The following is a 17417-nucleotide window of genomic DNA, read 5'->3' on the forward strand; positions in this document are numbered from 1 at the left end:
CGCGGGCTCGGTGGCTGCTAGACGGCCGCGATGGCGCCGGCGCCCAGCGCGGGATCTGGGGCGCCTGGCTACCGCCGGGCCACTGTCTTCTTCATGTGGCTCTTTCTCCTCATTTACTACTGTCCAGGTAAGGATCGGGGTCCCCAGTGCTGTGGAACGGCGGGGGGGGGGCACTACAGGAGGTGGATGGAGGGAGGACTGCGGGCGGTCCTGGAGGAGCCGGGACCAAGAGGGGGGTGATGGCAGATTCAAGACCGCCAGATCCCCCCTGGTTGGGGGTGGGGGGGACCCCTGTGTGCCAGAGGAAGGGAATTTCTTCTGTTGGCGCGTCCAGCCTGCTCCTCCGCCTTTGTTGGAGATAACAGGAAGTGAAACTCTGGGGAAACTCTGGAGATCCAGAGTTTCACTCCCTGTAGGGAGAATGGGACCCTTTGTGGGACAGGACCAGGGGCCCCCCGATCACGAGAAAGGCCAGTCACTGGGATCTTGGGCACACCCCGAGATTTCTAGGTGTTGGGGTAACGGGGAGAAGGCACTCCAGGTCTAGACCAGACGTTTCCTGAAAGAAGAGCTCGAGAAACAGTGCCCTGGCTTGGAGTGGGTGTGGAACTGGGGACTCCCCACCCACCTCCCGGGTGTCTGTAGGGTGGACTTTTGAACCTCTAACCATCCTCCGCTGGCCAGCGCTCCCCTACATTGAATGTTGGCTTAGCTGGGGGCCGACAGGTTCTATCTGCTTTTGGGTGTGCATTTTGAGAAGTCTTTGGGTAGAGAGAGATGGACAGAGTATTCCAGGGACCTGGCCCGTGGGGCTATGTAGTTACCATTTTTCAGCCCCAAGGGCATATGAAATGGGCACATCCAATCTGCCTCGCCAGTCTAAGGGATTAAGGAACAGTATGCCAAGTGCGGGGGGTGGGGTGGGGGCAGGGCACGAACACAGTGTCAAGTGGTGTGGCTCCTTGCTGTTGCGGTGCTCCACTGGGCTGACCCTCCTCTTTTTCCCAGCCCCTGCTAGCGCCATCCAGGTGACGGTGTCTGACCCCTACCACGTAGTGATCCTGTTCCAGCCTGTGACGCTACCCTGCACCTATCAGATGAGCAACTCGCTCACATCCCCCATCGTGATTTGGAAGTACAAGTCCTTCTGCCGAGACCGAGTTGCCGATGCCTTCTCTCCTGCCAGCGTGGAGAACCAGATAAATGCCCAGCTGGCAGCCGGCAACCCTGGCTACAACCCCTATGTGGAGTGCCAGGACAGTGTGCGCACCGTCAGGGTGGTGGCCACCAAGCAGGGCAATGCTGTGACCCTGGGAGACTACTATCAGGGCCGGAGGATCACCATCACAGGAAGTATGTCGGGCAAGGCGGGAGGAGCCTGGCTGGGTGGTGGGGGTGAGAGTGTTTGAGTGTCTCAGTGGACTAATAAAGGGAGGGATCCTTTCGTCTATCCACCTATCCGCCCACTCATCCATTCAGTTCCTCCACCTATCTATTCATTCACCTCGCAGACATCCATCTGCCCACTGTCACCTATCATCGTCTGTCATTCATCCCATTATCCTACAATACAGCCCCTGCCATATACGAGGCTCTGAGAACACAGAAATAAAACCATTAAGCCACTCTCCTATGGAGCTCACAGTGCTGTAAGGGAGACAGACTCAACATGTGGTGTAAAGAGTTTACAGATTTGAAACAAACAAAAACCTAGTGTGGCCGGGCGGTGGTGGTGCACACCTTTAATCCCAGCACTCGGGAGGCAGAGGCAGGCGGATCTCTGTGAGTTCGAGGCCAGCCTGGTCTCCAGAGCGAGTGGCAGGATAGGCTCCAAAGCTACACAGAGAAACCCTGTCTCAAAAAAAAGAAAAAGAAAAAAAGAAAAGAAAAAAGAAAAAAACCTAGTGGGGATTTATTTTATAATTAATTCTAAAAATGCCAGCAATGAGAAATAATACTTCTGCCAGCTGGGGTGGTTCGTAGCTGTAATCCCAGCACTCGGGAGGCTGAGGCAGATGAATCTTAAATTCAAGGCCAGCTTCCACCACAAAAAGTGAGACCCCAGGCCTGATTCAAATTTAACCTGGAGTGGATTAACTCAGGTGGACCACACAGCAACTGAGGGATTCTGTTCTATTATTGTCATTTTTTTCACAGTTCCCTAGAGACAAGTGACTTGCAACAGCTGCGTCCTCACTCTACCGTTGTAGGCCTGGTCTCCAATCATTTGTTCATTCGTTCATTTGTTTGTTATTCTTGATCTCTGCTATTGCTAGAGATGGAATCCAGGGCTTGGCACATACTATGTAGATGCTCTACCACTGAGCCACACCCCCAGCCCCTCACTGGGGGATTCTAGGCAGGGGCTCTACCACTGAGCCACGCCCCCAGCCCCTCACTGGGGGATTCTAGACAGGGGCTCTACCCTGAGCCACACCCCCAGCCCCTCACTGGGGGATTCTAGGCAGGGGCTCTACCACTGAGCCACGCCCCCAGCCCCTCACTGGGGGATTCTAGGCAGGGGCTCTACCACTGAGCCACGCCCCCAGCCCCTCACTGGGGGATTCTAGGCAGGGGCTCTACAACTGAGCCACGCCCCCAGCCCCTCACTGGGGGATTCTAGGCAGGGGCTCTACAACTGATTATATCCACAGCCATTGACTTGGTGTTTGTCAAGGATCTGCTATGTCCCAGGTGCTGTTGGAAGCACTGGGAATAAAGTGGTAAGCAGAACATCCCAGATCCTGTCCCTGCCCTAAATTACCTTCTAGACGTGATGTTGGCAGTGAAAAGACGACTAGGAAGACTGAGAGCGCTGGGCATGGTGGTGCATACCTGTAATCTAGCATTGGGGTGGGGGTGGGGGGGATGGAGGTGGATTTGGAGTTATGACTACCCTTCACTATGTAGCAAGTTGGAGGCTGGCCTGGCTTCATGAGCCACTGTTGCAGGAGTGTTTTTGTTCCTGTTTTTGTTTGTTTGTTTGTTTGTTTTTTAAGTATGAGAGTTCACATAGTTTTACAAGGTCCAAAGAAAATAGCATTGGGTGGTGTGTGTTGAACGACTTGGAAGTGCCATCTTGGCCAGTGTGGTCTGAAGAATCCAAAGGACAGAGAACAGACAGGGACAGCAGTGGGCCAGGGTTGCAGGGTCCCAGGTAATGGATGTGTCCATCCATTCCTTGCCTTACAGGGTTGGCTTGAGTTCCGTGTGGGACTGTTCGGGAGCACAGGGGGGGGAGGGAGAGACGATTCTTTGCAGGTCCCTGGAAACCAGGTTGTGGAATATGCCCTCTCCCCATCAGGCCGCAGATGAAAGATGTGGTCTCAAGGAATTGCCTTGAATCTCCATGGAAACTCACCTGAGTTTCCAGCTGCCCTTGAAGTTGGGGAGAGGTTAGGTTCCTTGGGGGCTAATTGCTCAACCCTGATCAAGACACCACAAATACAGACTGTCCTTGAAGGCTGGCTGGACCTGGGTCTGCTCTGAGGGACGCAAAAACTCAGGAATGTCTATCAGGATAATCTGGGGGAACCTCATGACCCAGAGACCTCAAAGACTGGGTGTCCCCAGCTGGCTCATTTAAGCAGTGGTAGGTAATTGGCCATCCTTTCAAAAGTCCAAGTAGCCATGGGAGCTTCCTTCCTCTTCAGCTGTGAGGACAAAGAGAGGTGGGCCTCTCGGGGCATCCCTAGGGTCACCGGCCCTCCTAGTTTTTAAGAGTGAAAGTGAGTGTAACATGTCCCTGGTCTCAGGAGGCTGAGGCAGAGGAGCAGAAGTTAAAGGCCAGCTGGGCCACTTGGTGAAACCTTGTCTCCCAAAGTGAAGACTAAAAAATAAAAAAGCTGGAATGCAGCTGGTTGTCTAGTGTGGGTAAGGACATAGGTCCCCAGGAACTGCAAAAGAAAAAAGTGATGGAAAAATATATGTCCTTTGCCCACTCCTCCTGCTTTGGGAGGTGTGGGGTGTTTTATCGGAGGCCCCAGTTAACCTCTCCAGGCTGCTTGGAGCCATGCGCCCCCCATTCTGAGCTGCGCTGACTCGGTCAGCCCTGAAATCATGAATCTCCCCTCTTGTGTGCAATAGAGTCAGGACATAGCCACGGAAGAGGAGCCCAGCCTCTGTTCCCAGTGGACACCATTATCTCGGCCTCTCACCTCGCACAAGGAACCAGTACCCAGCCCCTGTGATCTCGGGGGGCCAGCAGTGACCAGGAACAGGGTGTGCCCCGCAGGAAGGAGGTGGACCCAGGCTTCAGGAGTGATCAAAAGAAGCCGGAAAGCTTACTGTTCATGGGCTCTGAAAACATCAGATGGGCCAAATACAATACAGCAAGGCCCAGATCTGGTCCTGGAGGCCCTTGGTTTTAATGTCTGGCCTATGTGATCATTTCCTGTGGCAGGGGGTTCCTGTTCACTCCTTCATCTTTGGGCAGGACCTGCTGTGTCGTGCACGGGTCAGGGGAGAGAGCAAACAGATGTGTAGACCCATGGGAGATAAAAACAATCGCGTGGACACCACGGCCAGTGGACCTCCCTAGTATTTAGCACAGTCTTAAGTTACTGAGTTTTTGAGGATTTTGTGGAAGGGTGGGTGTCTGCGATGGGGGTGGGGGGGAATCTGCCCCTAACGCCACCTCAGTCAACAATGGCTACAAGGCTGGCCGACCTTGGAGGAGGAGTTGGTCTTCACTCCTCCAAGGTCACCCCAGGCAGCCTTCCCAGAATTGAACGGCCCCGGCTCCCACGCCTGGCACATCCCATCCCTCCTAGGTCATGTCCTGCATACTGCTCTGTACCATGTGACAGGCAGTGTGCTTTAGCCCTGGTTGGAAGGAAGGATAACTTCCCTCCAGGAAGTTTCTAGATTCTTCTCAGAATCTCTGAGCATCTTATAACTAAAGAACTCTGACACCATTTGTGTCTGTCTTCTTCAGGAAAGTCAGCCAGTAAGAACTAAACATACCTTTTACAGGGGGGAAAAATTCCAAAACTAAAAAAATTACTTACATGAGGTAAATTGTTTTTCTATTCCTATGCATTTCCTTGGCATGGCTCAGCAGAAGCAAGACTCTCCAAGCAGCTTTAGTTTGCTATGAGATTACATATCACGTGGGAAATGCCTTTGAATGCCCCTGAGAGGTTAAGGCTGAGGCTGGTTGTGTGTCTGTCGGTGCTGTAAAATAAGTGTGACCTTGGAAACTGCTGGAAGGGCCAGGGTATCCCCTGGCCACACTGAGAACCTTTTATTTCTTTATTTTGTTTGTTTGGTTTTTGTTTTGTTTTTTGAGACAGGGTTTCTCTGTGGCTTTGGAGGCTGTCCTGGAACTAGCTCTTGTAGACCAGGCTGGTCTCGAACTCACAGAGATCCGCCTGCCTCTGCCTCCTGAGTGCTGGGATTAAAGGCGTGCGCTGCCACTGCCTGGCTGAACCTTTGCTTTCTAGTGAAGGGTTTTTGGTTTTGTTTCTTTGGTTGGTTGGTTGGTTGGTTGGTTTGGTTTTAGTTTTTGGTTTCTCGAGACCAAAAGACCAGGGTTTCTTTGTGTAGCTTTGGAGCCTATCCTGGCACTCACTCTGGAGACCAGGCTGGCCTCGAACTCACAGAGATCCTCCTGCCTCTGCCTCCCGAGTGCTGGGATTAAAGGTGTGTCCCACTGAGGACCGGCCGGGCTAATGAAGGTTATGTAAACACTTCTTGGGACATTCAGTACAGTTTGTTGTCTGTGATTTGTTGGGGGTCAGGGTTTGAGGTGGTCTCCCTATGTAGTCCAGGCTGCCTTCCAACTCTCCATCCCCCTGCCTTAACCTCGCCAGTGCTGGGGATATACCACCCATACCCCCAGCCTTGTTTAACTCAGAATGAATGGGTCAGGTGTTTATGTGATAACCAGGTGGCTGGGACAAGCTGAGGAGAGGAGTGGCCCTCCATGGAATCAGGTGACTGAGGCTAACTCCATTCTTCTGCCATATTGTCGTAAGTGAAGAAGTGGCAGTTAGCCCATGAGCAGGGTGTGGGGGTTCAGCAGGGGAGCAGGGGAGCCATGTGAGCCGGGGTGGCCAGGGAGAGTGCTCCTCCAGGTTGGGGCCTTAGAAAGGAGAAGGAACCCACCCGGATGGAGAAAGGAACCTAGCTGGAGCAGGTGGGCAGAAAGTGGAGGCCGGGGAGCTCACGGGGAAGACAGAGCCAGTGACCAGAGAACATGCTGAGGGCTTTGCAGGCCTAGGGACTGTGCTTGGCATGATCTAGATGGATTCTGGAAAGAGGTTTCACTTTTTGTTTGGTTGTTTTGTTTTTTGAGACAGGGTTTCTCTGTATAACAGTCCTGGCTGTCCTGGAACTCACTTTTTAGATTTGGCTGACCTCGAACTCACAGAGATCCACCTGCCTCTACCTCCCGAGATCTGGGATTAAAGGCGTGTGCCACCACTGCTGTTTTTTTGTTGTTGTTGTTGTTTTTAAGATTTATTTATTTTTGACCAGGTTGGTGGCGCACTCCTTTAATCCAGGCTTGGTGGGGGGAGGGGGGCAGAGGCAGGCGGATCTCTGTGAGTTCCAGGCCAGCCTGGTCTACAGAGTGAGTGCCAGGATAGGCTACACAGAAAAACCCTGTCTTGAAAAACCAAAAAAAAAAAAAAAAAAAAAAAAAAATTATTTTTATGTGCATTGTTGTTTTATCTGTATGTATGTCTGTGTGAGGGTATCAGATCCCCTGGGACTGGAATTGCAGACAGTTGTGAGCTGCCCAGTGTCCCAGTAGGGTCTTCTGAAAGAGAGTAGCCAGTGCTTTTAACCCCTGAGCCATCTCTCCAGCCTCTCGGCCAGGTCCTAATAGTGAAATCTTGCCTCTAAATAAATAAGGGGTTTCTTTTGAGGAAGCTTTAGCCCTTAGTAGCTGATGTCCCAGGAGGTGCCAGGTACCATGGATTTGGGCAGCTGCGGTTTAACGTGGGTGTGGTGGGCAGGTTGTCGTGCAGACTCCTAGTCTGTGGAACCAGGTGGCAGGCAGGTCATTAAGAGCCTATGGCTGAGAAGACAGCGGCCATGATCCCCTGGAGTTCTATTGGTTAGAAGAAATGCTTACCACTAGGACAGAGAGAGTCTCCAAGCCGAGGCTTCCCTGTCCTGCCTTGCTGGGTGGATGAAAGGGTATAACTAATTAGGGCCTGAGGAGTAGAGAGGAAACCGGATGTGCTAAAAGACTTTCATTAGTGGTGTAATTAGCAGGCTCCTTGCCTGGGGCTGCTTCAGACCAGAGCGTCCCCAAGCCCTGGGACTGACCTGGAATGTGGGGACAGAACAGGAGGGGTGGGCTTGGAACCGGGAACGTCATTCCCACACCTGTCAACCCAGTCCTTGGTGCCCAGGCAGCTCCTATCTGGGATCTGACCTAGTTAGCTTGGCTTCTTAGTTATTCACCCAGCCTCAGGGTCTGATGAGGAAGGTGAGACTTCGGCTCTGAGCCTGGGTAGGAAGGAGGAGGTGTCTGAATTGACTTCGCAGGAGGCATTGAGTCAGACTGTCCCTCCCTGCCTTTGGCTGGATTCGGTCATCACGGCACACCACAAGTCTCACCCCGAAAACCACAGTGACAGTGATGCTCACCTCCTAGGCCTGTTTTGGGCCATTTTTGTTTCTGTCAGTGCTGGGCTAAGTCAGTGGCTCTGTGCTAGGCAAACAGTCTACCACTGAGCCTCTGCACTCACCTGTGTTTGAGGTAAGGTCATACTGTAGCTCAAACCGGTGTTCAGCTTGAGACCATGCTGCCTTAGCCTCCTGGGTGCAGGATGAGCAGCCCTGCACCACCATGCCTGGCACCCGGATGGTTTCAAATATTACCCATGCTTGGTGTTCAGAGCAGTCCATAGAAAGTAGTGTGCTCTTGGAGGAATGATTTCATTTTAGCTGGGTGGGGTAGTGTCTTCGATTCCAGCACTTGGGAAACTGAATTTGGGAGGATTTCCAGTTCAAGGCCAGCCTGAGCTATTTAGTGAGATACTATATCAAACCAAAACCCAGTGATTTAGTGCTTATTTCATGTGTATGATGTTTGCCTATATGTCTGTCCGTGCACTGTGAGTGTGTTTCCAGTACTTGGGGAGGGGAGGGGACGGTCAGAGAGGATGCTGAAATTCCTGGAACTAGAATTACAGATGGTCGTAAGCTCTCATGTGGGTGCTAGAAACTCAGCGAGAGCCACGAGTCCTCTTAACGGAGGAGCCATTTCTCCAGCCCCAAATAATGATTTAATTTTGACTTGACTCCCTTGCAGCCCTGCATCCTTGCTCTCTTCCCACAATGTGGGAGGTGTGGGGGAAAGGGATGGACGAACAGACGGGACACTCAACCGCTGTTGATCTTAGGGACACCCTCCCCTGAGGAGTCTTCATATTGTCTCCTCCTGACAGATGCTGACCTGACGTTCGAGCAGACGGCCTGGGGGGACAGTGGGGTGTACTACTGCTCTGTGGTCTCAGCCCAGGATCTGGATGGGAACAACGAGGCCTATGCAGAGCTCATTGTCCTCGGTGAGTGAGGCGGGCTGGGTTTGGAGGGCCCTGAAGGGGGGGGAGGGGCTGGTACTCTTGTTCACTCTTGTGTGTTCTCTCTGTCATCCAGCTACCATGCTGGGTCCTGTTGCCTGCTTGCTCCCCTTTGCCAGTCACTTGGGCTTCTCTGTGCCTTGCACCCCAGACAGAACCCTTCCCTATATGGCATTTCAAATCAGCCAGAGTCCAAGTAAGAGTGGAGAGAACTCAAGGATCTACTGGTCTCTGATTCTAAAACACACACGGAGCCAGATGCCCAGCTCTTGGGAGGCAGAGGCAGGTGGGTCTCTGTTTGAGGCCAGCCTGGCCTACAGAGCGAGTCCCAGGGTAGACAGATCTACAAAATAGAAGGACCCTGCCTCAAGAACAAAGTAAAAGGTGGGCAGGGTTGATTGGCAGTAAGAACTTCCTTGACTGTGGGGGTTCGGTTCTGGGTCCCTTGTGGGAAACACTGGAGTGCCAGATAGAATCCATAACCTTTCCATTGTTCAAGGTTACTTAGAATTGCTGATAAAGCAAGTATGTTACAGCGCAAGCTGTTACATTGTTGCTGAGAGGATAAGAGTAAGAAAACAAGTTGCACATGTTTGATAAGGTGTATTCTGAGAGGGTGGCCGCCCAGGCTGGAATCCCTGCGCTTAGGAGGCTGAGTCAATACCATCAAGGGTTCCAGGCCACTCTTAAGCCACATAGTCCCTTTCGGGACAATGCAGGCTATATTGAATTTCAAGATAGTCTGAGCTACACAGTGAAATTTCTAGCTAGCCTGGACTACAGAGTGAGACCTGTTTTAAAGGGGAATAGGGGCATTTTCTTTCTTATGTTTTTGTTTTGTTTTGTTGTTTTTTTTCAGGATTTAGTTTTCTGTATTGCTTTGCCTACATGTATGTCTGTGCCAGGGTACCATATCCCCTGGAACCAGAGTTATAGATACTTGTGAGCGGTCACGTGGGTGCTGGGAATTGAATCTGGGTCCTCTGGATGAGCAGCCAGTGCTCTTAACCATTGAGCCATCTTCCCAGCCTTGGGGGCATTTTCTTTTGAGTATTTCTCTTTGTATTCTGGATCTGGAAGGCAAGTTGGACCTACCTCTGGCCACATTCACAGCGTACCATGAGTCTTTTGTCCAAACACAGAGTTTGTCTTCTGTCCTTTTGTGGGTGGTGCTGTGTGTGATTTATGCAGCGTGTGGAAATTTGAGTGTGTCTTTAAAAAAAAAAAAAAAAAAAAAAAAAAAAGCAGATGGCAGGGGCAAGGTAGAGTGTTCCCAGGATCTCCAGTCTGGCCAAGTGGTTTCCTTGCCTGGGCCAATCAGAAGCCACCCCGTAGTCTCTAGTAGCATGTGAGCATTGCTGTCCTCATATGTGAGCTAGTTCGTGGTGGGAACAGGTCCAGAGAGGGCTTGAGCCACAGGACAAAAGGCAAGTGGTGGAATCCACTGTCTGATGACCTAGGGATCTTTGTTGGCGTGCGCCATCAATAGTTCTTGGAGCTATTCAGGATCTCACAAGTTTTGTGCCATGTTTGTGGTTTATATCTAGTTGCTTGTGTTAAAACTGAACTAGGAGCTTTTTTTTGAAACAAGGTCTCACTATGTAGCTCAGAGTGAAGTGGTGATCCTCCCATATTCCCTCCTCTTGAGCACTTAGATTATAGAATGTGCCACACAACTGGCTGAAACTGTGAAGTTTTTAACATCCCAAGGTAAATAACTCAATTGCACAATGTTCACCAAGGTGGCACTGGTGTGACAGGGAGCCTGTGCAAACCCCAGCTGTGCCCTCAGGGAGAGGAGAGTGGGTATACCTAGTTCTGGCCTCAGGGAGGGGAGAGTGGGTATACCTAGTTCTGGCCTCTTGGACCACACGTCGTTTTGGGTTTTTAATTCATTTCTTACTTGTGAGATAGGATCTCATGGAATCTTCAGTTCATTATGTAGCTAAGGCTGGTTGGTTGAAACTGCTGTTGCTCCTGCCTCAGCCAAGTGCACACTCAGCTGCCAGATGCATATACTCTGGAGAGAGGTGTGTTGGTGTGGAACCATAGTTTCATGGTGTGTCTGTGTGTCTACGTGTGTGTACTCTTCCCCTGATAGTTTTTTAAAAAATTATTTAACTGTATTTATTGGCATAAGGGTGTCAGATCCCCTGGAATTGGAGTTACAGACAGTTGTGAGCTGCCAAGTGGTTGCTGGGAAACTTGGGTCCCCTGGAAGAACAGCCGGTGCTTTTAACCTGCTGCTGCACCATCTCTCCAGCCTGCCCATCCCCCCACCCCCAATAATATGTTTGTGGGGCACAGGACCTTCATGGCACCTGGGTCTTAAAACTTATATATGTGCTGGGCGGTGGTCGCGCACGCCTTTAAACCCAGCACTTGGGAGGCAGAGACAGGTGGATCTCTGTGAGTTTGAGACCAGCCTGGTCTACAAGAGCTAGTTCCAGGACAGCCTCCAAAGCCACAGAGAAACCCTGTCTCAGAAAACCAAAAAAAGAAAAAGAAAAACTTATATATGTGACCCAAATGGTGAATAGAGCTCAAACCTTCCTGGGTCACAGACTCAGGACCATATAGTATTTTAATGTGCCTTCATGGCCCCTTACTACATTGGAACAAAGTATTATGGGCTAAAGTGTAGCTGGGTGGTCCTGGGTTCAACCCAGCATTTTAAATAATACATACATACATACATACATACATACATATATACTGTATTTCACAATTATGTTGCTATAGAGATAATTCATTATGATATACTTGGTATCATAATTTTTTCTTCATATTTTAGTATTCAGAATTTAACTTTTATATAATCTTTATTCTTTGATAATTTCATACAAGTTTGAAATATTTGGTTATATGTCTGCACATATCCATACCCCACTTCCAATTAGCCCCAGATACCCTCAACACTTCCCTCCCAAGTACACCTTTTTAAAAAAAAAAAAACAAAACTGCCTGAGTCCTGTTGTTGTCTATGTGCTCATGGGTGAGGGGCCGTCCACTGGAGTATGCTCAAACCTACCCTGTGGCCACATCCCCAAAGAAAAGTGACTGACTTCCCCAGCAGCCCTAAGTTGCCAAAGGGTCCTCATTTTGAGCCCTGAGTGGTGGCCCCTGCCTGTGATCCTGGAACTCAGGAGGCAGAGGCAGCAAGATTGCTTCAAGTTCAAGACCAACCTGAGCCACCATGTGAGATCTTGTTTCAAACCAAACAATAAGCCATTTTTGGTGTTCTCTATAGAGTATACCTACCATGCCTGACGGGCCCTGTGTAGGTGGGAGATGAGAGTGCCAGACTGAGGTCAAGCCCTTCAGATGGGGCCCTTGTGGCAGGGTGGAAGGCATATGCTTCCTGCCGGGACTGTCGTAGGTCACCATTGTCTCCGTCTCTGCTCAGGGCATGTTTTCCACTGAGGAGTTGAAGATGGCTGTTCTTAAGAGTGGTGACTTTGGCTGGCCATGGCCAACATAATCATGTTTCTCTTTTGTCCCTCCAGGCAGGACCTCAGAGGCCCCTGAGCTCCTCCCTGGTTTTCGGGCGGGGCCCTTGGAAGGTATGGGGGTGGAATGTCTGGCAGAGCTTCTCTTGGGGTCCCTGATAGATTGCTTCTGTTTCTAGTCCCTCCCTACCCCTAATCACTTCTTGCTGTGGACCTCCACTAAACCTGCCCCACTCTGTGACATCTAGTGGCCTGGCTGAGGGCTTGGGGAGGCCTGGGCTGGTTGAAGAGGTTCTGGGGTGTAGGCAAGGGGCTCGAGTGACTGGTGCCTGCTGTGTTCCTCTGGGGTTCAGGTATGGGCTCTCTCCCTTCCTGAAAGCTACTTTGTTTGTTTGTGTTGCTCCAGCCAGGCTCCCTCTTGCTCTCCGCTTTGTCTGACTGAACTCAGGATAAGGTCTCTCATGTGGGGACTTAACCTGGCCGTAGTGGGGTTGGTGTTCCTCTGTTGCTATGCCCTAGTCTTGGGCACAGAGAACCAAGCCGTAGTTGCAGGTTCTCTGAGGAGCTTTGCACTAGTCCCTTGTCCTAGAGCCGGCTCCACGCCACTCTCTGTGGAGCCTGGGTGCCCTGCCCTTCCTTGTCGAACACTGTTTGTGCTCAGGTCTCCCAGCTCAGGCCCCACTCTCCTTTCTCTGCAGATTGGCTCTTTGTGGTCGTGGTCTGCCTGGCAGGCCTCCTCTTCTTCCTCCTCCTGAGCATCTGCTGGTGCCAGTGCTGTCCCCACACCTGCTGCTGCTATGTCAGGTGTCCCTGCTGCCCAGACAAGTGCTGCTGCCCCGAGGCCCGTAAGTGCCCCTTCCCTGCTTCTCCCTCTGGAACGCTCCTGGGCACATCAGCCTGCGCTCCAGGTCTGGAGACGGAGGCGGTGTATACAGCAGGCCATGTAGAACCTGATGCTCTCTGTCATGAGTCACTTACCTCAGCTTTTAATTTCATTGACTTTGAGACCGCTCTTGCAAACACTGCCACTGAACTACAGCCCAACTCTTGAGTTTTCTCATTTGAGAGGATAATTTATGGCTGTGGCTCAAAAACAAGACCACCAAAAGCAATAGTGCCCAACGGTACACAATAGTGTCCACAGGAAAGTCAAGCTCCCATTAAAAACAAAATCCAGGTGGGTGTGGCAGTTTTCCTAAGCAATCCCAGCACTGTGGGAGGGTAGAGACAGGAATTATCTGAAGTTCAAGGCCAGCCTGGGCTACATAGGAGCCTGTCTCAACAAACAAAACAAAATCCCCAAGTGGAAAGGGAAAAACCAAGCAGGGTTTGTGGGACGCACCATTGTAGCCAGTTGTAAGCGGCACAAAACCACTCAAATGGTTTGTCTCACATGGGGCCTCTGTGCTGGGACACCCAGGTGGGCACCCGGGAGGGCTGGGAATAGGAACTGGGAAGCACATAGGTGAAACAGGGAAGGACAGCAAAGTGAGTAACTCCAACACCACACCCACCCCCATGCCTCTTAGGGGACAAAGCTGCTGGCCCTTTAGTTTTCCTGGGGCGGGGGCTGTTTGGATAGCTCTGCACCTTGGTGCAAGCCCACAGAAAAGAACAGGCCAAATGGCCGATGCAGTTTGTGGCAGAGCTCTGCACAGCATTTGGTGGGATCCACTCAGCGTGTTCCACGCCTGCTCTGTGTTGGCTATTGCCATGAGCTGGTGCACAGGTCTGAGAGGCCTGCTGTGCACTGTGTGTGGCCTGAGCCATGTTCCCATCTCTGTTAGGGGTACAGCCATTAAGGGACTACTGTGAAGGTGCCCAGGATGAGGCTGCTAAATGGTATGCTTGAGTTCTGCTCTCAAGGAGAAGCCTCTGGTTTTACTGACAGCTAACACTGGCTGTTAGTCCATTTTACAGATGTGGAGGGAACCCCGAAAGCTGAGACCACTAAGACTGGGGCTGAGTCCCAAGGTGACAATACATCCATCTAGACTCCATGTCACATGCCCACGGACTTGTCTCTCCATGGGAGGTTCTTAACCTCTCAGGAAGTACCAGCCCGTACTGCTAATTACAGCCCAGCCAGTCACCTAACTAATGAAGGGGCTCCTCGTAGACAGAGATGAGTACTTAAGTTTTCTGCTTCCCAGCCAGAGGAACAAGGAACCTTCAAGCCTACAGGAGGGCCCAGGGACTTCTGTATGAACCCAGGCCCTTAATAAGCACTCTGCCACTGACCTACATTCCTGGGTCTCTTTGTATTTATTTTTGAGACAGCATCTTCCTAAATTACTCAAGCTGGCTGGCCTTAAAACTCTGTAGCCTTCTAAGACTGGAGAGATTAGCCCAGTGTGGTATTGCACACCTTTAATCTCAGCTCTCGGGAGGCAGAGGCAGGAGGATCTCTGTGAGTTGGAGGCCAGCCTGGTCTGTGTCAGGCAGCTCACAACTGTCTAAATGACTCCAGCCACAGGGTATCTTATTCCTCTGGTCTCCACGGGGCACCTACCCTCAAATACACATCACCACACACGTACACAAGTGGAAAACAATAGTAGTAAATCTTTAAAACAAAAAATTCCAGGGATCCAGCGCTGGTAAGATGGCTCGGTTAGTAAAGGTACCCACTGCCAGTCGTGACACCTGGAGTCTAATCCCCGGGGCCCACATGGTAGGAGAGAACACATTTCTGCAAGTTGTCCTCTGACTTCTCCCACACACAATAAATGTAAATAAATGATGATGACAATAAACAGTCAAAAAACCCAATAGCTCCGATAGGCCTTGGACATGTTGCAATCCTCCTGCCTCAGCCCCCTAGGTAGCTGGTATTATAGGGCCTGCACCACCAAGCTGAGCTGGATCCCGTGAACTGATTTAGGAATTGCCACCAGGACTCAGCCTCTAGCCTGAGAAGGATTTACCCTTGAGTTGTTAAGCTAGAATCTGCTGGGTGGGTAAGAGTGGGTGTGGCCAGCAACTGGAAACCGTGAAGGTATGTATTACTCCGGGGTGCAGGCAAGGTAACTTCCGAGGTTCCTGTGTGCTTGTCTTCATCATGACTTTTCACACAGTATGAGCTAGGCTGCCCCGGCTTAGGGAGACAGTAGTGGGCCCAGAAGGTGGGGGGGGGGGCTTTATTTATCTAAGGGGAGTGACAGAGTGACTCTGTCTATTATTGCCTTTAGGTGCAAGCCTGTCAGTCTTAGCTTCTGATAGCTGAGGCAGGAGGATGACAAGTTCAAGGTCGGTCTGTCTTGGCTACAGAATGAGTTTAGGATCCTCCTGGGCCACTTAAGACCTGTCTCAAGACAAAAAAAAAGGGGGGGGGTTGGGAACACAGCTCAGTGGTAAAACACTTAACCTAGGAAGTCTTAAGGTTCTGGGATCCTTTTCCAGTTCCAAAACAGACACAATCGGCCTGGAGTTTCGCATGAAACTTTCCTATTGTCACTGTTGTCAAATAGCCATCATGTGTACCTACCAGTATGCACCCCTGTTCTCAGAACTCCATGTGAAGCCAGCTGTGTCCCCTAACTTACAGTGTTGCAGGAATGGACTGGAGGGAACAAACTCATGTCCCCCCAGAGTGCCATTCCAGCATAGGAGAGCAGAGCTTCTGATCACCCTTCTCATGCCAATTTGCCCTCCCAGTTTACGCTGCGGGCAAAGCAGCCACCTCGGGGGTCCCCAGCATCTATGCCCCCAGCATCTACACCCACCTCTCTCCTGCCAAGACCCCACCACCTCCGCCTGCCATGATTCCCATGGGCCCTACCTACGGCAGGTACCCTGGAGACTTTGACAGGAATAGTTCAGGTAAGGCCTGGGGGAAGCCAGACCGGGTGGGATGGGGCTTTAAGGGAGCATGGGAGATTGGGGGTGCCCTGCTTTGGCTCCAAAGAGCAATGGCTGATAAATGATCTCTGCTAGTCGGTGGCCACAGCTCCCAGGTACCTCTGTTGCGAGATGTGGATGGCAGTGTATCTTCAGGTAAGAACCTGTTGTCTTGAGATTGAATGTGCCTGAAGAGTTTGGCCCACGTGCCCCCCTCCCCCCGAAATCAATCACCTTGTTCTCTCCTCAGAAGTACGAAGTGGCTACAGGATACAGGCTAGCCAGCAGGACGACTCCATGAGGGTCTTATACTATATGGAGAAGGAGCTAGCCAACTTTGACCCTTCCCGGCCTGGCCCTCCCAATGGCCGAGTGGAACGGGGTGAGCTACAGATCTGAGCCTGAGGGGGATGAAGTATGCTTGCTACTGATCTCACACGCCTTGTCTGCTGCGCTCCCAGGGGAGGGTGGGAGCCTACGGGTGGCAAGGGTGGACCTAAGTCAGTACCAGTGACATCTCCCTTCTCTACAGCCATGAGTGAAGTCACCTCCCTCCATGAAGATGACTGGAGATCTCGGCCTTTCAGGGGTCCTGCCCTTCCCTCAATCCGGGATGAGGAGTGGAGTCACCACTCACCTCGGAGTCCCAGAATGTGGGAGCGGGAACCCCTTCAAGAACAGCCAAGGGGTGGTTGGGGATCCGGGCGGCCTCGGGCCCGCTCTGTGGATGCTTTGGATGACATCAACAGGCCTGGCTCCACTGAATCTGGAAGATCTTCTCCCCCAAGCAGTGGGAGGAGAGGACGGGCCTACGCACCTCCCAGAAGTCGCAGCCGCGATGACCTCTATGACCCCCACGATCCTCGGGACTCCCCTCATTCCCGGGATCCCTACTATTACGATGACTTGAGGTCTAGGGACTCCCATGCCAACCCCAGATCCCATCAGAGACCCCGGGATCCCCGGGATGCTGGCCCCGCGTCCCGAGACCCTCACTATGACGGGCGACTATTAGAAGAGGCCATAAAGAAAAAGGGGTCTGGGGAGAGGAGGCGACTTTACAGGGAGGAGGAGCAGGAGGAGGGGGGTCACTACCCGCCAGCACCTCCACCTTACTCAGAGACCGACTCGCAGGCCTCGCGGGAGCGGAGGATGAAAAAGGTGAGCGGGGGACCCTGGGACTCAGGCCCTCCACACGCTTCCCCTGCAGCCCGTAAGATTCACACTTTCTTTTTCCTTTTTCTCCCTTTACAGAATTTGGCCCTGAGTCGGGAAAGTTTAGTCGTCTGATCCCACGGTTTTTTGTTTTGTTTTGTTTTGTACGTAGCTTTTATACTTTTAGTTGTTTTGTTTTTTAATCGGAGTGCTGCTGAAACTCTTCACCAAGCCCAATAAAAGCGCCTGATCACAAGTTCCCAGCGTCCGTTTGGTTGTGCGCGATGGGGGGTGGGGGGGGGACGACGACGACACGACACCGGAGCAGGAAGGGACCAGCCGGGCCTTCTGCCTCCTCTCTTGGCCTGCGGCCTGGAGTACGTGCCCCGTGCCGCCTCCGCCCTGCCCTGCCCCGCCCCAGCGTGCGCATGCG

General features: G+C 51.8%; 1 protein-coding gene across 3 annotated transcripts; it reads left to right on the forward strand.

Annotated features, from left to right (window-relative positions):
* The first annotated feature begins 30 nt into the window (after positions 1-30).
* On the forward strand, positions 31-17234 carry Lsr (lipolysis stimulated lipoprotein receptor). Of its 3 annotated transcripts, XM_027431098.2 has the most exons (10): positions 31-127; positions 1009-1353; positions 8406-8525; positions 12047-12103; positions 12688-12834; positions 15647-15811; positions 15926-15985; positions 16080-16211; positions 16362-16990; positions 17084-17234. In XM_027431098.2, the coding sequence occupies exons 1-10, from the start codon at positions 31-33 to the stop codon at positions 17117-17119; spliced, it is 1788 nt and encodes a 595-aa protein (XP_027286899.1). In that variant the 3' UTR covers positions 17120-17234. The 3 variants fall into 3 exon arrangements, with proteins under 3 accessions (XP_027286899.1, XP_027286900.1, XP_035305423.1); XM_027431099.2 differs by lacking the exon at positions 12047-12103; XM_035449532.1 differs by lacking the exons at positions 12047-12103; positions 12688-12834.
* The last annotated feature ends 183 nt before the right edge of the window (positions 17235-17417 follow it).

Source organism: Cricetulus griseus, chromosome 9 (assembly GCF_003668045.3).
Source record: "Cricetulus griseus strain 17A/GY chromosome 9, alternate assembly CriGri-PICRH-1.0, whole genome shotgun sequence".
In the NCBI taxonomy this organism is placed as follows: domain Eukaryota; kingdom Metazoa; phylum Chordata; class Mammalia; order Rodentia; family Cricetidae; genus Cricetulus; species Cricetulus griseus.